The sequence below is a fragment of the Hemitrygon akajei genome, chromosome 1 (genome assembly GCF_048418815.1).
Source record: "Hemitrygon akajei chromosome 1, sHemAka1.3, whole genome shotgun sequence".
In the NCBI taxonomy this organism is placed as follows: Eukaryota; Metazoa; Chordata; class Chondrichthyes; order Myliobatiformes; family Dasyatidae; genus Hemitrygon; species Hemitrygon akajei.
In genome coordinates, this window is record NC_133124.1 from 136903542 (window position 1) to 136928595 (window position 25054).

At 39.9% G+C, this 25054-nt stretch overlaps 1 protein-coding gene across 1 annotated transcript in view; it reads left to right on the forward strand.

Moving 5' to 3' along the window:
- The window catches only part of mlh1 (mutL homolog 1, colon cancer, nonpolyposis type 2 (E. coli)), a 102906-nt gene that overhangs the window by 62209 nt on the left and 15643 nt on the right, over nucleotides 1-25054 (forward strand). Inside the window, exons 9-17 of the mRNA XM_073052169.1 lie at nucleotides 3317-3429; nucleotides 6895-6988; nucleotides 7084-7237; nucleotides 15119-15459; nucleotides 16559-16707; nucleotides 18452-18560; nucleotides 19784-19847; nucleotides 19932-20096; nucleotides 21194-21286. Of these exons, the coding sequence (XP_072908270.1) occupies nucleotides 3317-3429; nucleotides 6895-6988; nucleotides 7084-7237; nucleotides 15119-15459; nucleotides 16559-16707; nucleotides 18452-18560; nucleotides 19784-19847; nucleotides 19932-20096; nucleotides 21194-21286 (1282 nt within the window). The remainder of the gene's footprint in view (nucleotides 1-3316; nucleotides 3430-6894; nucleotides 6989-7083; nucleotides 7238-15118; nucleotides 15460-16558; nucleotides 16708-18451; nucleotides 18561-19783; nucleotides 19848-19931; nucleotides 20097-21193; nucleotides 21287-25054) is intronic.

The following is a 25054-nucleotide window of genomic DNA, read 5'->3' on the forward strand; positions in this document are numbered from 1 at the left end:
CATTTTGGCTCAACACATAGATTACTATTCTGATCTTCCAGAGGACCAACTTTGTCCCTTGTCATTTTGCTCTTAACACATCTGTAAAAGCCTGTAGGATTCTTCTTCACCTTGTGTGCTAGCACAACCTCATGTCTTTTAGACCTCCTTCTGAAGTGTTCTCTTGCATTTCTTGTACTCAAATACTTTATTTTGTTCCTGCCTCCCTTTACTGCTATGCACCTACTTTTTCTTAACCAGGGCCTTAATATCTCTTGAAAACCAACCCTAAACCCGTTTTCCTTTTATTCTGACAGGAACATATAAAAACTGTATACTCTCAATTTCACTTTTCAGGGCCTCCCACTTACGAAGTACACCTTTGTTAGAAAACAACTTATCTGAATTCACAATTGCCAGATCCTTTCTAATACCATTAAAATCAACCCTTCTTAAATTTAGAATCTTAACCCAAGGACCAGACCTATCCTTCTCCATAAATACCTTGAAACTAATCATTCGATGCAAAGAGTTCCCCTACACAAATTTCTGTCACCTGCCCTATCTCATTCCCTAATAGGACATCTGGTATTGCACTCTCACTTATTTGTACTAATTAAGGAAACATTCCTGAACACATTTGGCAAACTATCCCATCTAGCCCTTTTACAGTATGGGAGTCCCTGTCAATATGTGGAAAGTTAAAATTGCCTACTATCACTACCTTGTTTCTTGCAACAGTCTGACATTTCTACAAATTTGTTCTAAATCCCGCAGACTGGTGGGTAGTGTATAATATCCCATTAACGTGGTCATACCTTCTTAATTCTACCCATAAAGCCCCACTAGAACAGCTTTCCAATCTGTCCTGACTGAGCACTGCTGTGACATTTTTCCTGACTACTAATGCCACCCCTCCCCCTTAATCCCTCCCACTCTAACACATCTAAAAAAAATGGAATCTTGGAACATTGAGCTGCCCAACTTGTCCATCCTGCAACCAAGTCTCACTAATTTTGTTTTTTTTTTCTTTTTTGTTTTGCATAATCTGTTGTCTTTTGCGTATTAATTGCTTGTTTAGTTTTGTTCAAAACTAAACACAGTAGTGCTGCCAGATGAGCTAAACCTTTCTGTGCTCAGTTCAATGTTGCCAATGCTGAGCCCTCAATGTGGACAGCTTGCAGGGCTGTGGGACTGGACGGTATCACAGGGCAGGTATTCAGAATGCGCGCGGTGCAACTGCCTTAGTGTTTGCAGACATTTTTAATTTCTCCTTCTGGTGTAGGAGATTTCTCCCTCTTGCTTCAAAACATCCACCATTGTCCCTGTACCTAAAAGGACCAAGGTAACACGTCTGAATGACTGGCATTCTGTTGCACTCACCTCAATAAAAAGCAAGTGCTTTGAGAGGCTGGTCAAGGAGTACATTTGCAGCACTGGACCCCCTACACTTCACCAACCGACATAACAAATCAATAAATGACGCAATAGCCACAGCTCTACACACCGTCCTTATACACCTGGAAAGGAGGGATTGTTATGAGAGAATGCTGATCTTGGACTACAGTTCAGCATTCAATACCATAATTCCCTCCAGGTTGGTCAAGAAGTTCAGAGACCTCAGCCTTCACCCTACTTTGTGCAGTTGGATCCTGAACTTCCTGTCAGATCACCAGCAGGTGGTAAGAGTGGGCTCCCTCAACACAGGAGCCCCCCAGGGCTGTGTCCTAAGCCCCTTCTTTACTGTCTTACTCTCTGTACACCCATGACTGGGTTGCCACCCACAACTCCAATCTGCTAATTAAATTTGCAGATGATGCTACCTTAATTGGCATTATCTCAAATAATAATGAGGCAACCTACAAAGAAGTCATCACCCTGATACAGTGGTGTCAAGAAAACAACCTCTCCCTCATTGTTGCAAAAGCAAAAGAGCTGGTTGTGGACTATAGGAGGAATGGAGACAGGCTCACCCCTATTGTCATCAATGGATCTGGGGTTGAGAGGGTGAACAACTTCAAGTTCCTCAGTATACACATCACCGAGGACCTCACTTGGTCTGTACGTACTGTAGGTATGGTGAAAACAGCACAATAGAGCCTCTCACCTCACACGGTTGAAGAAGTTCGGCATGAGTCCCCAAATCCTAAGGACTTTCTACAGGGGCAGATTTGAGAGCATCTTGACTGGCTGTATCACTGCCTGGTATGGGAACTGAACTTCCCTCAATCGCAGGACTCTGCAGAGAGTGGTGCAGACAGTCCAGCACATTTGTGATGTGAACTTCCCAGTATTCAGGAGATTTACAGAGACTGGTGTGTAAAAAGGGCCCAAGGATCTTTGGAGAACTGAGTCATCCCCACCACAAACTGTGTAGATGCTACCATCTGGGAAACGGTACCACAGCATAAAAGCCAGGACCAACAGGCTCTGGGACAACTTCTTCCACCAGGCCATCAGATTAATTAATTCATGCTGACACAATTGTATTTCTAACTATATTGACTGTTCTGTTGTATATCTTACTGTACATAGTATTTATTACTGTAATTTACACATTCAGACAGATGTAATGGAAATAAAGTCAATTCAATTCCATTATTGTGTATAGTTTTTCCATTGATTCTATTGTGTTCCTTTGTATTTACTTTGAATGCCCTCAAGAAAATGAGTCAGGGTAGAATAAGCTGATATATGTACTTTGATAAATTTCTCTCTGAATGACTTTCATGGTCTTTGTATCTTGGCTATCTGGAGAAATACAAATTTCAGCTGTATATGCACACATGCTTTGGTGATAAGTGAACCTTTGAATTTACTTTGAACCTGTGTGATTGGGGTCCTTGATAGTGGTGCCATCTTCTGGCTTGTCATTCAAAACTGCAGTTGCTGTCTGTTTCAATTGGTAATTACTTGAAAGAACAAATGCTCCTATTTTCCAGTGGCCATGTAACTATTATATTTGTGTCCTAGTGACATGTAAACTGTCAGCAAAGTTTGACTCAACATATAGCCTTCACTTGACGTAATCATGAACTTTCGACTGAAAAGCAATGAATCTGTACTGCTGCCCTTAGTCATCAAATTACCCATGCTCCTCTCCTGTAACTAGCAGGCTAAGTTGCTTAGAGTAGCAAAATTATTTAGAAATTGTGTCGGACAGTATAAGCTGCATGGGGACTTCTAAGATCACTCATCAGTTCCTGAAAATAATTGGCTGTGGATATTGCTTTACCTATGGTGGAATCCCAAACAATTTCATGTTTATTATTCATATCTGGGCAATTTAGAAACCCTTGTAGACTTTGAATTTCTTCCATTTTTCTTTCCATTCCAGGGAATTAATTGAGGTGTCCTTTGAAGAACCAAAATTTGCTTTCAAAATGAAAGGTTACATATCCAATGCAAATTATTCTGTGAAAAAATGCATCTTTTTGCTCTTCATAAATCGTAAGTGAACATTTTGAGCAGATAGTTTGGTCATTGCTGTCATCCTTTTGAGCTCTTAATTTCCATCAGGATATCTCTTTCCTCCAAGATGCTTGGAATTATAAAATTCTGTCTTTCTATGTAGAAAATACAATGAGAAAGTTGAAGCATATATTGAGTCTACTAATGGTTAGAGCAAATCAGACATTCATATCTTCATGTATTATTGAGTTGTACTTCAGCTGGGCTAAACTATATGCGGGGAGAGAATCTATTCAGCTTTGTGCCTTTTCTCCACTATGGTGTGAAGACCTTATTGCTCACTTCAGTATTTGTCAAAATTGAATTGTTTAGTACTTTCTTAAATTCCTGGAACAGCAATTTAAGCAATTAACAAGTGTCTCACACAGTGCAATGCAATATGACAGGGAATGTTGAAGTTGGAGAAAACTGAATCTGCTGTTTGTCATTCTGTGATTCCATTAGGAAAAGTGTGCACTTAAAAGTGATCTTGCTTCCAAAGCAAAGCTGCACCAAGAATCAATAAAGGTAGCATTAAGGAACATACCTGTGACAAATATATTGTAGGGGACATGACACTACTTAATGATTATGTCCATTTTATTTGGCCTCATGTAGCATAGAAATTAGTTTAATTATTATTATTTTTTACTTTATGATCCTGTCTGTCTGCATCACATTAGTTTACCAGTATGACGTGAGTAGGAGAATTCATCCAGCAGGTCATAGTGTACCAAAGGGCCTGTTTCTATGCTGCGTGACTAAACTCGCACTGATCATCAAACACCGATTAATTACATTAACTCTATTTTGATTTCCTTACATCCTCACCAGCTCCCCTCATATTTTATCATTTGCCATTTCCACATATTAATCTTGCTCTTTTCTGTCCCTTGCCATTTGAATTACAGGATTGAAATGTGTAAATAAAGGATTGGAGTCTACAAGAAGCTCACATTGTTGTCCAAAGTTTAAAAGAGCATGCGAGAGTTGGAAATGTGATAAATTTAATCTTGAGTTGTTATATTATTTGAATCAGGAAAGCATTTAGAATTATAGTTCCACATGTATGTGGACTAAGATGTCTACCTGAGCTTAGTCCCATTTGTCTCTTTGGCTCATCACTCCAAGCCTTTCCAATCCGTCTACCTGTCCAAGTGTCTTTAAATATTTGTAATTGTATTTGTTTCTGTACTTTGCTCAGTTCACATACCAGTGAGTCCCTGTGTGTGTTTGGAGGGGGGTGGGTGCTGGAATTGGGGAGAAGCTGCCTCTTCGGGTCTCTTTAAATGTTTGTCCACTTCCCTTAAATCTTTGCTCTCTAATTTTTATTACCTCAATCCTGGTAAACAGGCTGACTGACCATTCATCAACCTATGCCCATCACCTTTTTATGTTTGCCGCTCAACTTCCTTTGATCTCAGGAAAAAAAAGTCCCAGCCTCTCCTTGTAATTTGAACCTTCCAGTTTCGATAACAGCCCGTGAATCTTTTCTGTGCTCTTTCCAACTACTCTGAGTCAGTTATCTTTACTTCCATCTCACTTGAGTTGGTCTGTAACTGCTGCTTTTGGTTTCTGTTTCTCTGCTTTTTAAAAAGTAATGATCTTATGTTTTTTGACATTAACCTGGTGTGGTATTTTGAGTGATTAGTTTATCCCCAAGTACTCTATTTTGACTCTTAATATCCATGTGGTATTCGGCTTCTGAAATGAAAATGTGCTCATTCTTGTCTATTAACAAAATTAATTTACCAATCACGCAATCATTCCATACAAATTTGTTAATTTTTTTTCTGCATTGACTATCCTTAAATTTGCAATAATAAAACTCGGTTGATATAACAGAATTGAAATTACACCAGAATCCAAATCATTATCATCACTATCAACCTTTAGTCTTTTTACCGGTTCAAATGCTGTCCTTAATCCAAATTCCTTCTTGTTTTATAACCAGTTCGCTTTCAAGACTCAAGTTTATTTATCACATGTACATCAAAAAATACAGCAAAATACATTGTTTGCATTAATACCCTGCACACAGGAGGGTGGGCTGGGGTAGCCTGCAAATGTCACCACACAATTCTGGGGCAAACATAGCATACCCACAATGCTTAGCAGAGCAGTACAGAACACAACAAGCAACAAAAATCCATAGCAAACTAGGCTGTGTTCTTCCCTCCCACCCATGCATATACACAGCTCTCAAACCCCAAAAAAGGCCGTCGTTTTCAGCCTCCAGTCTTCAGTAGACTCAAACAGAAAGACATTGGATCTTTGACTACCCCATGAGATTTGCAGACCTGGGGCTCTAGTCAACGTGTATCTATTTCCGGACTTCCCATTCGACCCTTGGGCTTTGATCATTGTCATCGATCGATCACCAAACACCAGGCCTTGTCAATGATGAGAGTTTAAATGCTAGGCTTTGACTCTAGTTTCACCAATTCATGAAACCTAGGGGATCATTGGACCTTGTTCCTCCTGCCGGCATGGAAATCTGATTCCAGAACCTCTCTCCCCCCCCCCCCCCCCCCCCCCCAAACTCACTGATCCTTGGGGGTGGGTCACCAGCCTCCATCCATTCTGGTATGCTGGTGCAACTTCCAACCAGACTTCCTGGCAGCTTGAGTTTACTCTTCAATATCTGTCTGTTCCCCCTCCCCCCAAAAGGCCATAAATTAAAAGGACTAGTGTAGGATTTGTGTAAATGGGTAATTGATGGTCACCATGGCCAGAGGGCCTGTTTGTAGTTTGGATGCACTGTTGAAATATAATCCTGAGAATTGTTCTTGAAAACTCAAATGAAACAAGTATGTACATAGTAAATGTTAGGGCAGTCAGGAATGTTGATGTACAGAGCTACCTGGTGTAAGCATCGATAGTTTGCCAAATGTCACAACACTGGTAGAAAGTGAAGAAGCCATATGGCATACTTTTAAATTAGCGACTTTGCAAAAAATTGATTCGACCACACTTGGATTTATCTGCAGTTCTGGTCACCACACAATAAGAGGAAGTGATTGCATTCAAAAGAATGCAGAGAAGATTTGCCAGATGTTGCTTGGATTAGACAATCATGGTTATGATGAGAGATTGGATAGGCTCAGATTGTTTTCCCTGGAGTAAAAGGCGATCTGATAGAGTTGCATGACATTTATAAGAGGCATAGGTAATGTAATCAAAATATTTTTTCCCATGGTTTGGCTATCTGATTCTGTTTTGAATCTTAAGAAGTTCTTGCAGGCCTTAAAGCTATATTTCTTTTTGAGAAAAAGCCTAAAACCAATGATTGCTCTCAGAATTGTATTGCAATGTGGATAAATTACTTCACTCAAATTGTTGGTGAATCCTTAAAATTCTGTAAGCAGTTGAATGTACTCACTATAGATTTAATGGAAAATGTAATGGAAAAAATTGTTTGCCAACTCGCTATTGATTCAAGCTTACTTTCAATTTTTTCTCAAGATCGCTTGGTGGAATCAAGTGCGTTACGGAAAGCAATTGAAAATGTTTATGCAGCATACCTTCCCAAAAATACACATCCCTTCCTATATCTGAGGTAAATATGATACAGGAGAACTTTATTTCATCCATTTATTCTTGTATTATTTCATCCATTTGCACTGTTTGAAGTTTTTTTGTGTATATTTTAAGCCTTGAAATATTACCACAAAATGTAGATGTAAACGTCCATCCAACAAAGCATGAAGTACACTTTCTACATGAAGATAGCATCATCGAGAGTGTGCAACAATATGTGGAGAGTAAGCTGCTTGGTGCGAACTCCTCCAGAACCTATTTCACTCAGGTTAGTGTTGTGATTGCCATGGTCAACGAATGGGAAGCTGTTCTGATCTTTATTTTGCAGGGATTATAAAATTTGTCTCCAGGTTCACTGATTAAGACTAACCATTCAAAGCCTCCTTGCATTTGTATATTGCTTGAATCATAAAATATGAAGTGTAGTTGTAAGTGAGAAGGTCACTGTATGATAGTATTGGGAGACCTGACAAGAAAAGCAATCAAAATCTTTTCATTCTGCAATCTTTAAGTAGATTGGAGAGGATGAAGCATCTGGAGCAGAATTCCCACTGAAAATAGGGGAATTAAGAAAGAACCGCCGGTCACATTTAAAGGACTACTCCACTTATGACCCCACCCCACCACACCAGCTGTTCTTCCAACTTCATCAGCTAGTCTGCTTCCCATTCCCTTGTGAGCAAGGGAGATGCAACTCCTGCACTTTTACCCTGTTGCTTCGTGCCGCTGTGAAATTGTCCTCTGTCCTAGATCCATCATATAAATACTATTGCAAAGAAAGCACGACAGTGTCTCTACTTCCTTAGGAGTCTGTGGAGGTTCGGCATGTCATTGAAAACCTTGGCAAACTTCTATAGATGTGTTGTGGAAAGTGTGCTGACTGGCTGCATTATGGCCTGGTATGGGAACACTCATGCCTTTGAGCAGAAAATCCTACGAAGGTAATAGATTTGGCCCAGTACATCACAGATAAAACCCTCCCAAACACTGAGCACACCCCCATGAAACATTGCTGTAGAAAAGCAGCATCCATCATCGATGATCCTCTCCACCCTGGCCATGCTATTTTCTCACTGCTGCCACCGCTAGGTTTAAGAACAGTTACTACCCCTCAACCATCTTGCTCAACAAAAGGAGATAGCTACACTTAAGTAAAGACTCGGTTATATTATTTCACGTTTGTTATTTATTGCAATTTATTTGTATCCGCATTTGCACAGTTAACAGTTCCTGATGTTTACAGCTCACAATTACTGTCCTATAGATTTGCTAAGTATGCCTGCAGAAAAAGAATCTCAGGGTTGTATGCAGTAACGTGTATGTACTCTGATAATAAGTTTTACTATGAACATTTTTGAACTTTGCAGCCAAAATTGTTCTTACAGATGAGCAATGATTCACTTGTACTGATTCTCATGGTGCATTGCTTTCACTGTCTTGCAGTATAATATATTGGAGGAGTCAGATGCCATTAAGCCTGAGCATCTGGTTGTCTGCCATGTTAGTTCTTCATCCCAATTCTACTGTAGCTTCCTGTACAATCAGAATGCATGGTTAAAGATCTTCTGTCTAGGAATGTAGCAGCCTTCCAGACTTAATATTGCCTTAAGCAATTTCAGATAATTTTCATCTTTATGTGGACTGGCCATTTTGGCTTTAATGTTACCCATCTTTAACATTCAGGTTTTTTTTCTTTCCACAGACACTGCCACCTTCTTTAAGACTTCAACAATAACCTGACCTGCATTTCACTGGTTTTACACTTCCTTTTTCTAATAAGTCCCCATTTTCAGCCAGGCAGCTCCATAAACAGTGGGCAGTCCTAGTGTATCAAAGTGATTACCTGTGTCTTCCATTTCCTCACCTACCTTCTGCAACTTGAAATCAAATTATTTTCTGTCTCTTACAGTTCTGACAAAGTTTTTTTTGACCTGAAATGTCAATGCTTGTTTCCACAGATGCCTCCTGACTTGCTGCAGTGTATGTCCAGCAGCTTCTATTTTTGGTTAAAATTTCCAAAGACTTCAGTTTAATAATTTCATTTTTATTTTATTGTTATTTGGAGATACAGTGCAGAACAGGCCCTTCAAGCCATTCCACCAGCAGCTCATTGATTTAACTCTAGCCTAATCATGGGACAATTTGCAATGACCAATTAACCTTCTAACTGGTGTGACTTTTGACTGTGGGAGGAAACCCATGCATTTCACAGGGAGGATGTGTAAATTCCTTACAGAGGACACCTGGATTGAACTCCTAACTCTTGACTCCCCAAGCTGTAATAGTGTTGTGCTAACTTCTGCACTGCTGCCCTCCAATGTATGCAGTAAACTAGTGTAGAATTATGGAAAATGAACGGAGTTATGTTCTTTCTGAACATTGCATGGTATTACTTCTTGCTCACATCCGAAATTCGTAAATTTCATTACCATTGCTGCTAGTTTTTATCCTCTCCAAGAGATTTGTCAGACGTGTCTTCCCACACAAAGCAGTACTACCTGTTTCAAGTCAGACTTTGCCTCTTTGTAGATGCTGTCCCTCAGAAATATACCTATTAGCAATGTCAGACTCACCAGCTTGCAGTTTCCTGGCTTGTTCTGCTAACCTTTTTATACAATAGTCCCACTTTAGCCACATTCTGGTGCTCTGGAATGGCATCTGTGGTCAAAGATGAAGCAAAAATCCCCAAGGGTCTATGCAATGTGCAATGTCTCCTCCAGTTTCCCACAACACCTAAGAATGCACAGGAACACGCCCTGGTGTTTGATGTAACTAGATGTATCATCTCCCTGCTATCTCTTGCGTGGTCCAAAAATCACCATTATTTTCCCCCATTTCCTCAGCCTCATCATTTTCTCCACAATAAAGCCTGAAATGTTGATTAAAAATATCAACTAATTCCTTTACAACACACAGACAATGCTGGTGGAACTTTGCAGGCCAGGCAGCATCTATGGAAAAGAGTATATTTGCTGTTTTGGGCTGAAACCCTTCATCAAGACTGGAGAAAAAAAGATGAGTCAGAGTTAGAAGGTGGGAGGAAGAAACAGAAGGGGATAGGTGAAACTGGAGTAAAGAATTGGGAAGTTCAATGGTGAAAGAAATACAGGGCTGGAGAAGGGGAAATCTAATAGGAGAGGAAAGAAGGCTATGGAAGAAAGAAAGAAGGGGGAAGGTGCACCAGAGTGAGGTGGATGGGCTGATAAGGAGATGAGGTGTGAGGGGGAAAAGGGGATGAGGAATGGTGGGGGGAGTGGGGAGCATTACCAGAAGTTCAAGAAATCGATGTTCATGCATCAGGTTGGAGGCTTCCCAGATGGAATATAAGGTGTTGCTCGTCCAACCTGAGTGTGACCTCATTGCAACAGTAGTGGAGGCCACGGACTGCCATGTTGGAATGGGATTTGGAGATCCCACTTTTTCTGATGGACAGAGTGTAGGTGCTCAGCAAAGTGGTTTCCCAAGCTATGTCGGGTCTCACTTATGTACAGGAGGCCACACAGAGCACCAGATACAGTAGATGATCCCAACAAGCTTGCAGGTGAAGTGTCAGCTCACCTGGAAGGTCTGTTTGGGACCTGAATGGTAGTGATGGAGGAGGTGTAGGGGCAGATGTAGCACTTGTTCTGCTTGCAAGATTAAGTGCCAGGAGAAAGATCAATGGGGAGTAACAAATGGACAAGGGGGTCGTGTTGGAAACAATCCCTGTGGAAAGCAGAAGGGCGCAGGGGAGGGAAAGATGTGCTTGGTGGTGGGATCCCGTTGGAGATTTCCTTTAGTTCCACACAGAAGCCCATGCTGATCTTGAAGAGGACTTCTCTACCTAGCTATCTTTTTGATGTTACCTGTATAATCTTTTTGTGATTTTTGCCTCACCTCTTCTCGTATCCTCTATCTGCCTTCCTAATTTCTCTCTCAGTTGTACTCTGCTACTACTTGTAATCTTCAAGAGATAAAACCAGAAAATATAGGAGCAGGATTAGGCTTTTCAGTGATTTATTCTGCTCTGTCATCACTGATTTATTATGCCCCTCAACCTCATTTTCCTGCCTTATTTCCTTCACTAGATCTCAATTGTTCCAAATCATTAATTCCTGACTACTAATGCACAGTGTATGTCTCCCATTGTTTCTTGGCTGCAATCTCAATGTTTCTTGAAACTTGCCAGCTTTGCCCTGGACCCTAACAAGAACATGCTAAGCTCTGACATCACACTTTTAAAGGCCTTCCAATTAGCAGATACTGCTTTCTCTGCAAACAATCTCACCTAAATCAACAATTTTTTTTTTCTGCCCAGTTCAGAATCTTAACCTGTAAACTGATTACATCCTCTAATTATTTTAAAGCTAGTAGCATTATGGTCACTGGACCCAAAGTGCTCACTGACAAACACTTCAGGCACTTGACATACCTCATTTCCTTGGAGAGCTAGTGTTACGTTCCTCAATACGTTCACCAATTCTAGTCCATCCAAGCCTTTACCCTATGTTTGGCCCAGTCAATGTTGGGGAAGTTGAAATTTCCCACTCATACTACCCTATTATGTTTACTACTAGCTGCAATCTCTCTACATAGCTGCTGCTGCTATTCCTGTAGCCTCTTGGGAGTCTATAATTCAATCCCAGAGTACCATCCCTAGTCTGCATGTCTTGGTGTGATAGATCATGTCTTATGAATTTGATGTTTTTTGAGGATTGACAGAAGCAGAATAGGCTGATCAAGGTTAGATCACAAGATCTAAGGTGAGCCAGCCAATTGAATACAAGTGTGGTAAGAGTCAGAGGATGGTAACAGAGGTTTTTTCAGAGTGGAGGCCTGTGACAGGAGTTGCGCTGCTGGGATTAATGATTTACGATGTGGCTGAGAATGTAGTTGGCGTGGTCGGTAAGCTTACAGCAGTCACCAAAATTGCTGATGCAGAAAATGGTGAAGAAGATTTTGTCAGGTTACAACAGGATCCAGAACTGGGGAAAGTGGGCCAAGAAATGGCAGATAGAATTTACACTGCTAACTGTGAAGTGTTGCATTTCGTAAGTTAAATCAGGGCTGGACTTGCACTGGAAATGACAGGACCCTGAAATATGTTGTAGAATATGTGCCAAACCTAGGAAAATGGGAGTAGCTGAATTGATGTGAATGGGTTGGGTTGAGGGGCTTGTTTCCATGTAGTGTGATTCCATATACTCTTCATTGGTATATGTTAAAAGCACTGCAGCTGATGCTATTTTAATCTAGGTTTTGTGCATCTTTATAATAGACAATACAAATAATTAATAGACAATACAAAAGGAAAATCGGCCATTTGGCCCTGCATATCCATACTGATCAGTGGAAACTAACCCATATTAGTTCCATCTTCCAGTGCTTCATCTTTAGCCCTCTATGCCTAGTCTACTCTGGATGACCTTCCAGGTACTCTTTTTTTAATCCAGAACACTGTTTTCACACTTTTTCAGGCAATATATTCCAGGTCCTGGCACTCTGATTAGCATCTTTTTCCTTTGGATTAATCTATAGCAAGGATCTTGTAGAGTAAAATTTTGACTGTCTGATTCACCATCCATTTTTGTTTAATGTGATTGACTTAATTCTCTAAACTGATTCCAGTAATGTCCTGAAATGACGATATTGTAACCATCATCAAAGAAATGGTAGTGCAATAGTGTAACATTATTACAGCACAAGGAAACCCAGGTTCGATTCCACTGCTGTCTGTAAGGAGTTTGTACTTTCTCCCTGTGACTGCATGGGTTTCCTCCAGTTGCTCCACCAGTTTCCTCCCACAGTTAGGTTAATTGGCCATATGGGTGTAACCCCATACAGCGTGGAAAGGCCTGTGTGTTAATGTGCTGTATCTCTAAATGATAAAAAAGTGATGTAGTGTTTTTTAGTTTTTATTTATTTACTTATTTTAAATAGTTGGTATTAATTTGTAGTGCAGCTTTTATCATAAATTGTTGAATGTTCATTGTCAGATGTTGCAGTAAATTACCTTTGCAGCAGTTTTTGTATTCTTTGTTTTATTCTGACTTCTGTTGGAAATTGATCATCCCTCAGATTGTCAAAGCCTCTGAAAAATCTTGTCCCTTTCACATTCAGCAATTAACTATCAATTTCAGGATTTTTGTTTTAAAAACTAAAATAGAAATTGAATGCTAAAGTATAATGAATGGCTTTCATTAATTTTTTTATGTAAACAAAAATTGTTCAATATGGCAAGTCAAATTTATTTCTTTGAAAATTAATAACCTTGACAATCTAATATGTTACTCTGTCAAGTTTGTTGCAGTTTAAGATATCAATTGTCTTTGAATTTGTAAGCTATATGTAATATTACTACCAAAATGCATCTTTAGCTCAGCAGAATACACTATGTGTGTTATATGAAGGCTTCTAGTTAAAGAAATTTATTCATTAATTTTCTTTCACTTGCTCTCTCACTATACCCTTCTGTGGTTCTGTCTCTCTGTATCATGCTATGGAAAATGACTCTCTTCACTATCCTTTCTAAGCCACCTGTGATTTGCCTTTGTTCCCACAGTTTGTGTATGTAGTCTATCCTAGGCTACCTGTAACTTCTCCCAGTAAACCTTGAGAGTATCTCTAATAATACATCCAATGTTGTCATAAGTCAGTAGATTGCAGTCTTCCAGTGCTTTGCAAGCTGTTCAAACAGTGGACCAAATCAATTTGCTAGCCAATAGAGGCATGTTCTTCTAGCAGGAAGAGGAGCATCTTCATCCTCTATGGTCATTACTTAGCATTAAAAGACCAAAAGCTCCCTAGTCAATTGTGCTGACGGAGCCTTTGTTCAAAGTACATTTATTATTAAAATATGTCTACACTATATATCCTTGAGATGTGTCTCCTTACAGGCAGTTACAAAACAAAGAATTCCCAAAAGAACCCATTTTTTAAAAAAAGACAGTCTAACACCCAATGTGCAGTGAGGGAAAATAAAAACAAATTGTGTGAACAATAAACGTAAGCAAAGAGCACCAGAACAAAATGAGAAAAATGAACAAAAATGAATTTTAGTCTATTATAAATCAAGTCCACCTGTACATTCAATGAGGTGGACCTCATTGTATATAGTTTATGATTATTTGCACTATTGTTTTTGTTTGCTTTTAATTCTGTACAGAGAGAGCTCAGGGAAACCAGCATCAAATTCCCTGTATGTGTCCTCATACTTGGCGATAATAAAGGATTCGGATTCTGAGTCTATAGACATGAAACTAGGAGCAGCAGGAGCAGGCCACAGCCTCAGCCTCAGTTCGGCATAGAGCTGAGTAAACGTCACAGAGCCCATATGTGCTAATGTGTTCAGATGAGTCATCTCCAATAATCATAAACCGTCCTGGTGTTATACCAAGATCAATGTAGCACTGGGTACAAAAGCTATTTCACTTTAAAATAAATCAGCTGAGGTCTTTTATTGCACTTTCCAGTACAACCAATGCAGTAGCTGCACTTTTTATCCCATGTATGTGAACTTTCTTTCCAGGTGGAGTAGTAATATATTACTGGCAGTAACATCTGTTGTTTTAGTTCACTGCTCACCATGTGGTGTCTCCAGCAGTGGGTGATCTCTGTTCCATCCTTGACCTTGCATTAATTCTTCATCCCACTCCTACTATCTTTGACTTCCCATACTGTCCAGTGAAGCCTATAGTAAACTTGGTGAGCAGCATACCTCACAACTTGGTACATTATACCTTTATAGATGATCAGTTAATCATCAGATTGACCCCTAGTGGCTTCATTTTGCAGCATTTGAGTTTTCCTCACAATTTCAGACGTTCGTCATCTCCTATTTATGCCTTGACACCTGTTGCCACCTGAGCCATCACCTTTTTGTTGCTTGATCTCTCATGCCTTTTAAAATTTGTTTTATTCCAGCTTGTCCCAGTTCTGATGCAAGGTCATTTACTCAAAACATTAATGCTTTGTCTCCACAAAATGCTGTTATGGCGTACTGCTTCTGGCATTTTCTTTTTTTTCCTTTCCAGCCTCTGCACTGTCTCTCATTTGCATGTTAATTCTAACATGGTGATTTGTATGAAAGCAGTCCCATTTAAACTTGTTTTAATTGAGTGTAACTAAAACTATATATGGATAACTATATAGTGTATTTTAAATCCTTTAGACTTTGCTACCAGGGCCAGCCATAACTTCCAGTGACATTGTCAAACCTTTGGCAGCATCATCCATGGTTCCAGGTACCAGTGAAAAGCCATGCCCTCGCCAGATGGTGCGAACAGACGCCAGGGAACAGAAGATGGATGCTTTCCTTCAATCGGTCAACAAGTTGCATGCTGTGCTGCCTGCCGTTCCTCCTGCTACAGAAGTACCTAGTTATCAGGACTCTGAGATGTTGGATGCAAGTGATTTTGAAGTACCGTCTGTGAAAGATGTTGAGAGCGTGGTTAAGACTGTGGAGAAACATGTACATCCTTGTGTTGAAGACTCCTCCAGTGGCCAATCCAGGTAAATACTTTCCATCAAATCAGATACCTAAAAAAACTTCAGATGTTAATATCTTGAAGTTAGAGACCTGCACATAGGTCCAGGAGGTTGTTTTAGACTGAGATTTACTTCATTGTTACCCTTTCTGTCCCATGCCCCATAGTTCTGTGCACGCAAGAAAGTGGGGGAAATGGAACCCAGCATGAGGAGTGTAAGGAGAGGAGGAAGATGGGGTGGTTAAGTGTTGACATATACACTGAAGGACAAGAGATTGGGGATTGGGAATGTGGGCATGTGAAGAGGAACACACTGGCCAAGAACATCTGTGCTAATGTAGCAGATCCTGTTTGTCTGTTACTGAGACCTTGCTCTGTTAAGTCCAGCTGGTGTGCAACACGTATCCTATTTAAAAGATGTGCAAAGGCAACCCCTGCGAAATATGAACTTTGGGATAAGGTATGCATGGCTCCTTGTGGATAGTGCCAACACCAACAGGCTTGGCCAGAGCCATCTTTGTTACCATAGATGTTTTGATATTGACTGACCTTCCTCAGTGAGATGTCATTCCATCAGTTGTTGAAATGTTTTGGATGGAGGATAAGATTCTCATATTCTCAGCTGGAAATGCCCTTCAGAAAGTTGGGAGATGACCTGTACTTCAATAAAAATTACTTGGTTACAAAAGATAAAAGCATGCTTTTCAGTTTGATCTTAAATCAACCTTTAATGGTGAAACCTATACCAGTTGGCTTTTGAGCAGAGTCTAAACCCCTTATATAGGTCAGTGGAAACCACAGCTTAATTTTCCTTATTTCCCTTCTTCCCCCCACCCCCTTCATCATAGCCATAGCACTTCTGGATATTTGTGGCATCTTCTATCTCTATGGACAGTGCAATAGATTGAATGAGGGAAGTTGGTATTAGCATAGTACTTCAGCATGATAAGCCATGAAAACTCCAGGAACATACAGCCTGACCAACGTTGTCAAAAGAAGAAATGAGAAGTCACCCAGTTGTGAAAGTTGGATGGAGGTGGAAATAGTCATGAATGGATTGTTAGCCTATTATATTGACAGTAATGTAGTTTGATATCTGAATAGAGTGTAATTTTATTTGCCAGAAAGCGATCAAGGGCCGAATCGCCAAATGAAGAAAAGGAAATGAACTCCAGTCATAATATGACAGCTGCTCATCTTCCAAAGAGGCGAATTATTAATCTAACCAGTATACTCTCTCTGCGGGAGGAGATCAACAGTCAAAACCATACAGGTACAGCTATTAGATGAGGCTTTTTCTTAAGGAGAAACACAAGAGTGCTAATATCATGTGTATTCGACCCTTCATCAGGGTCTTGGTCTGAAAAAAGTGAGGAAGTGTTCAGGGGTTCATTGTCCATTCAGAAATATGGCAGAGGGAAATAAGTTGTTTCTGAAACATTGAGTGTATGTCTTTGGGCGCCTGTACCTTCTCAGTGATAACAATGAGAAGAGGCCATGTCCTGGGTGATTATTGATGCCGCCTTTTTGAGGCATCACCCTTTGAAGGTGTCCTCGATGCTGGGGAGTTTAATGCCCATGATGGAACTTGCTGAGTTTACAACTTTTTGCAGCTTTTCCCAATCCTGTGCAGTGGCCCCTCCATACCAGTTGGTGATGTAACCAGTTAAGAGTGCTGTCCACAGTATATCTGTGGAAATTTACAAGAATCTTTAGTGACATAGCAAATTTCCTCAAACTCCTATAATGTAATATAACTGCTATCGTGCCTTCTTTGTAATTGCATCAATATGCTGGGCCCAGGATAGATCTTCAGAGAAGTTGACACCCAGGAGCTTGAAACTGCTCACCCTTTCCATTTCTGATTCGTTGATGAGGACTGGTATGTGTTCCTTCTACTTCCCCTTCCTGAAGTCCACAGTCAGTTCCTTAGTTTACTAATGTTGAGTGTAAGGTTGCAACACTGCTGATCTATCTAGCTCCTGTACACCATCTCGTCACCATCTGAAATTCTGTCAAAAATAGTTGTGTCGTCAACAAATTTATAGCATTAAATTGACTGTGAGAAGGAGCCTGAGGCCATAAGTTCAGTATTCCATAAGGAAGAATGGGAAGAGAATTGTAATTTTTTGTTGATTGGTGGGCCTTTAAAAATATGTGCTAAATGACAGAAGGCAGCTTTACACTTAGTCTTATGAGTATGGGTTGACAGGGGAGTGGAATGGGGCATAAGGTCAGGACATAAAACATCATCATCAAGTTGTTGAGATAACTCGTTCATGCCTGGGTATAATATTCTGTGAAAGTAGAGATTGACTGCAGATGGTTAGTGTGTGAGCATGTGCTCCACACCTTGCCCTTTCATTTTTCCAATGGAAATACAAAACAGACAATGGACATTCATTGCAAGAGAGATTTACTGACCTGAAGCATTAAGTGTCACAGGGATCTACACTTTCCAGCAATTTCTTCAGATTCTCATTATCTGCCAGTGAGGTTTTTCTACTTCTGTTGTTGCATTTTATTTCCTAAATATTAGAATGTAAATCAGTTTAGGGTAGGGACAGGCCCCTTGGCCTACTTAAATGCCTCTAATTGTCTCCAACACCAGGCATTGCATTACATACACCTGCCACTTAGCTTGTGGGCGGAGAAGCATAACTTGCCCTGCACATCATCTTTGAACTTCACCCTCTTGCCTTAAATTCATGCCCAGTAGTACTAGACATTTTGACTAGTGGTGAGGGGAGTGTTGGGGGTGGGGCGAAATGCCAGCTGTCTATCATAATTTTATAAATTTTACTGATTTCGGGAATCAGAAGGAACAGTCAAGATTGATGCCAAGAAATTCAGGGCTTTGGTCATGATTCAGCTGCTAAGAATTTAGAATGATTTATTTGTACTTGTGTTGTGAAACTGATACTTATCAGATACAATCATGTGGTATGCACCTTGACAATGTAAGAAGATATTATCATTATGCTGCAGACACTAACTCTGAGTCTTTTATTTTTAAGGCCTCCAAGATATGTTACAGAATCATGTATTTATAGGTTGTGTGAATCCGCAGTGGGCATTGGTGCAGTACCAAACTAAACTTTACCTGATCAACACTACTAAACTCAGGTATTTTCAACATGCGCACAACCGAGAGAGTACTGTTTAATGTAGGTGTGGCCATAAATAGCTTCCATGCCAGTGATGATAGGGAACTTTTTTTAAAAAAAAATTGGAATAATATGAAAACTTCACTGCTAGAAATATCTTGTCAGAAGAAATTGATCAATTGCAAGAAGGTGGTGCAGCATATAGTACTGCTGCTTTAGATCCATGGACCCAGCTTAAATCCTGATCTCAAATGTCCGTGTGGCATTTGCACATACTCGTTGTGATTATGGGTTTCCTCCCACATTTCAAAATAGTTCTGGCACAGTAACTGACTACTGTATGTTAACCTTTGGTATAAGTTAACGGGGGAAAATCAGAATTTACTGGTTATTTGTGAAACTGAATAAGTTACAAGTGTACAGGCAAATAAGGGTTGGGAATAAGACAGATGGGAGTGGACCCTTAGGAACTGATTTGGATCTTATGGGCCAAATGACCTTTTGGGTTGCTATAAAACCTCAACAAATATATAAGTTTACACTAACATTGCAATATGTAAAGTTGCATTATTTTGTAGAATTGACAGTTGTTGATATGTACATGAGGATACAAACAATAATTATAAACAATAGTGGTTCACCCAGTTTGTTCCATGTCACAATGGGATTTTAAAAAAGCAGATAACAGAACAATTTGAAGCAAGGATGGGGTAAGAAAGCTTGCAAATTCTTCTTCAGAACTCTTGGTTATCACACTTAGTCCAATAGTTTGCTCTTGTCTTTAATTCTAGTCCTGTATTTTATAACAAAACTTTGCTCCTGCTAGAAATGAATATGCCTTCACTTGTAGGGCTTTAGTGACTTAGTGTTCACTATTGGCAGTTATCCAGTGGTTTCTGAGAAAACAATCATCCATAGGATCTCTGCTGTATCTCTAGCTGAAGAAACAATTACCCACATTGGAGACAGCACCAATAACAATATGAGATGCTGTGGAGGCAAGATAACAAGTTGAAAATTCACTGACTAAGGTGTATAATAAAACAGATTACTGTTCAAATATGGAGCAACCATGAAAGACAGCAGAGCTGCTTATTCATGTTATTGATATGACCATTTATCAATAATAGAGAAGTATGAAGTGCAGAGTATAAATATTACGGTGGTGGGGCTGAGCAACTTTGTTTTTGTGAAATATCTTGTTTATACACCATTTTCTGAACAGAATGTGTTATTTTTCAGTCAGGAATTATTTCACCAAATCTTGATCTATGACTTCGGCAACTTTGGAGTTTTGAGGTTATCGGTAGGTATGTCTGGTGGAGGTTTTTTCCCATGGGTTTAGTCACCAGCCGAAGACACTAAATTTGTTCTTTTCCTTTGTGTTCAGACCCCAGCTCCACTGTATGAACTGGCCATGATGGCACTGGATAGTCCAGAAAGTGGATGGACAGAGGAAGATGGTCCTAAAGAAGGATTAGCAGAATATATTGTGGACTTCTTGAAGACAAAATCTGAAATGCTGCAAGATTATTTTTCCCTTGGTATTGATGAGGTTAGTATATAACTTAAGATGACTTAATGTTAACCATATTGGCCAGCTGAAGTAGTTTGTTGATTCCTTGCTGAAAGTCAATAAAAAGAAAATAGCAAAGTATCTAATTTTACACTCTCAACTTGTGGGAAGATGCAGATTGGGGGAGCAATTCTTTAAGGACCTTTGCCCTGTCAACCATAAAAGGTAGGATCTCCTGGCGGCGGCCTATTTCAATTCAATTTCACATTCCCATTATGATACGTCTATCCATGGTATCTACTGCTGTGATGAGGCCAATCTCATGTTGAAGATCAGGGTAGTCTTCATCCTGATTGCATAAAGATTGATTTCAAAGCACAAAGTAAATTTATTATCAAAGTACATATGTTTCCATGTACAACCCTAAGATTCATTTTCTTGCAGTCATACTCAATAAATCCATAATGAAATCAATGAAAGACTACACCAGTTTTGGCGTTCAATCAGTATGTAAAAGAAATGAACTGTGTAAGTACAAAAAGAAAGATAATAAATAAGCAATAAATAACAAGAACATGAGATGAAGAGTCTTTGAAAGTGAGTCCATAGGTTGTGAAAATATTTCAATGTTGTTGCAAGTGAAGTTATCCCCTTTGGTTCAAGAGCCTGACCGTTGAGGGCCAACTTTGAGTAATTTTTTTCTTCGTTTCCCCATTCTGGCTCTCCTGTTGCCTTTTCTCTTCCCCTTAACTGCCCTCACCTCCCTCTGGTTCCCCTCCTTCCCTTTCTTCCATGGTCCACTGTCCTTTCTTGTCAGATTCCTCCTTCATTCCTTTACTTTCTCCACCCATTCCATCCCACCTTTGTCTTTCATCCTTACCTTCCTACACCCACCTATCATCCCCATCACCTGGTTTCACCTATTACTAATCTCTTTCCCCTCCCCCACTTACTGATTCTGGGTTCAGCCCCCTTCCTCTGTTCTGATGAAGGGTCTTGGCTTGAACATCGACTATTTATTACCCTCCAAAGATACTACCTGACTTACTGAGTTCCTCCAACATTTGTTTGCTCACATTTTCCAGCAAATTTGAGATTAAGCATTCTCAAAATGGATTTACTGTGGTTATTCACAGGAGGGAAACCTGACTGGATTACCTCTGCTTTTAGAAAATTATATTCCAGCCCTTGAGGGATTGCCGATGTTCATCTTGCGTCTAGCTACAGAGGTAGGTACTTTTACACTCTTAATTCAAGGAATATGGGTTTCGCAGGCTGAGCCAGATGGGGGTGAGCTGCTGCCTTGAACACTGTGGTCTTTGAGGTATGGGAAGAGAGTTCCAGCATTTTGACCCAGCAGTGGTGAAGGAATCAGTCATATGTTACCAGTCAGGAAGGCTTGAAGGACTATTTCCTGATGGTTTTGTTCCAAAGCCTTTGCTGTCTAAGGAAGTTTGAGTTAATCATACTAAACAGAAATGGCCCTTCAGTCCAATTCATCCACATTGATCAAGTTGCCTACCTGAGCTAGTGGTTTTTGTATTTAGCCATATTTCTTTCAACATATACTATCAATGTATCCATCCAATTATCTTGCATTTTGTAATTATACGTGCTTCTAGCACGTCTGACTGTGTTCCATGTACCCATGTGGAAAAAGTTGCTCCTCAGGTCTGCTTTGTAGAGCTACCTTGTGCTCCAGTTTTAGACTCCTACCCAAGGAAGAAAACAGCAACCTTATCTTTTACTCTCATGATTTTTAACCCACTATAAGGTCATGCCTTAGCCTCCTACAGGGAGAAAATACAACAGCCTATATTTTTTTTCCTAGTAACTCAAATCCTCTGGTTCTGGTAACGTCCTTGCACCCTTTCCAGCTTAATGGTATTCTTCTTACAGCTTGGCAACTGGAATTGCACACAATATCCCAAATGCCTTAATATCTTGTTCAGCTGTAGCATGATGTTCCAGCTCTTACCTTAACCCATGTTGCATGAAAGAAGTCACTGGAGAAAGAGTACTGGTAGATATGAAACAGCCCCTTTATTCGACAAAACAAGATACAGCAGGCGACATATGGAGACACACTTTTGATGGAAAGGTCTCGTTGGCCTAATGTGGGGCTCACTATTTTGTGTACTAAACGTCAAAAGACAATTCCATATTTGCAATGCTTTCTTTGAGACTACACACAAACTTCACACTTCCTGATTCACACCTACGCCACAGACATCTAACGAATTTTAATCAGCATTTTCTGGTTTGTGATAGACAGCTTTTGGGAACTATTGTTCATTTAATTTAAATCTACAGTTTGCATTCAGATTTGAAAATCGGTGGCTGAGAAGTCATTTGCTGAATGTTAATGTGCTAAACCCAAAAATTGCTCTAACAATCCATCAATTCAAGCTTACCATATGCCTTCTTACCACCCTATCTAACAATGTCATCCTTATAGTGCAAGGTTTATTTGTTCTACAACATCTCCAGAGCCCTGCCATACGTTCGGCCCTTGTCAAACTGACTTCACACTAAATTCAATATGCTATTCTTTGGTCAACGTTCTCAGCTGATTTATAGATCCTAATGTAATCTTGGAAAGTCACCTTGACTGTCCACAATGCCTCCAATTTTGGTGTCATCTGCAAACTTGTTAACCGTGCTATATGCACTATCAATCAAATTGTTAACATAGATGATAAACAACAGTGGGCCCAACACTGATCCCTGTTGCACACCACTGGTTATAGGGCTCTAATCTTAAAACGCTGCCCTACCACCCTCCAACTCCGATCACTAAACCAAATTTGTATCCAGTTGGCTATTTTACCTTGTACACTATATGATCTAACCTTCAAGATAATTCAGGACCTTAAGAACACTGAACAGTACAGCACAGGAATAGGCCCCTGATGCTGTTCTGACCATGTAGACAGATTAATCTAACTTGTCTGTCTACATATGGTCCATATCATTGCATTCCCTGCATTTTCATGTGCCTATCCAAATGTTCTTAAAGAACACCCACACCCCCCAACCCACTAGCATTGCATTTCATACATGTACTGTACACAGACGCACACCCCACCCCCTTTAATATTCCCCTTTCTGCTCTTAAAACTATGCTGTCAATGTTTAACATTTCCATTCTTGGATGTTGGGGAAGAAGACCAATTTGCCCTATTTGTACCTCTCATAATTCTCTGAATATGCCCCATTGGAAAAAGAGCAGTCCAAGTTTGCCCATCCTTTCATTATCTCTAATTCAGACATCATCCTGCTGAACCTCCTCTGCATTCTCTCCAAAGCTGCTTCATCTTTCATATAATTTATTAATTTATATTTAAAGATTAGGTTGATAGTTTATTGATTAGTAAGGGTATCAAAGGTCACAGGAAAAAGGCAGGAGAATAAGTTTGAGAAGGATAATCAGCCATGATAGAATGGTGGAATGGACTCAATAGACCAAATGGCCTAATTCTGCTACTAACTCTTATGATAACGCAGCCAGGACTGCACACACACTCCAAATGTGAATTTGCGGCTTTTATATTCATTGCTGTGACTGATAAAAGAAAGTATGTTGTATGCCGCCTTTACCACCCTGTTTACTTGTGTTGCATCATTTGAGGAGCTGTGGACTTGTACCCCAAGATTTCTCTGTATCAAGTCAAGTTACTTTTTATTGTCATTTCAACCATAACTGCTGGTACAGTTCGCAGCAAAAACGAGACATCGTTTTTCACGACCATGGTGTTGAAGGGTCCTGCTATTTATTGTATACTTTCCTCGAGTATTTGACCTCCCAAAGTGTCATACCTCATATTTGTCCAGATGTGAAATTTCTCCATGCATATCTCCAACAAGTTTAGAAAGCTTCCTAGAATTTTACAACACAGTAAAAGAACTTGTCTTATCAATTAAGCTGCATGCCTCAGCTAGTCCTATCTTCTGTGTTGAACACATATTCCTCCTAAACCCTTCCTATCGATGTACCTGTCCAAGCGTGTTAAAATGATGCCTTCGCCTCTAGCAGCTCATTCCATGGACACACTATACTCAGTTTTGCCCCACTGGTTTGTGTTTTTTTTAAACCTTCTCATACTAAAGCCCTCTAGTTTTTTATTACCTTGCTCTAGGGAGAAAGACTGCATAAGTTGTATTTATGCCTGTCATGCTTATTTTTATTTTGAGATACAGCACGGAACAGGCCCTTACAGCCCAACGAGCCACACCGCACAGCAACGTATCTATTTAACTCTAGCCTAATCTAATAACAGGACCTGCTGGCCGGCCAGTGGTGTTGTGGCATTCACACCGGATTTCTTGGGTTCTAGTCTGGCCAGCTCCTTACATGTTTTCCAACCATGCTGGGTTGAATGTCGAGCGAACAACTCCACCTCATTTTTATAAAAATAGACAAATGCTAAAGAAATTGCCCAGTGCTCCACGAGGCGTGGAGAGGAACAACAATCAGGACAATGACCAATTAACTTACCAATCGCTTTGTCTTTGGACTAGGGAGAAAACCAGAGAATCTTTGTAGTCATGGTGAAAACATACAAACTGCTTACTGACGACACTGAAATTTATCTCCAGAACACCTCGAGCTGTAAATGCATTGCACTAGCTGCTAAGCTACCTCTACATTCAGACCTCCATATTGTCATTTCTTGGAATGAAGCCCATCATGATGGCAGACATGTCAGCCCACAACTCCCAACAATTTGTTCAGTGCCACTTGTCTGATGATGTGTAACTGTCCCATATTCCTCCCTCGACTTTGACATATGGTCAATTTTAAAATATTGCTCAGAGTTAGTTTTTTAACTCATCACCCATTTCTTTGTTAATTCAGACTCTTTCTTCAGGATGAATGCTTTAACTTTTATAACCATAAGTTTCCATAGATATCTGTTTATATAATCGGTCCAATCTTTAGAGCTGCCACCTGATGTTGCAAATAATTGCTTCCAAGCTTCATATCTTTAATTTTT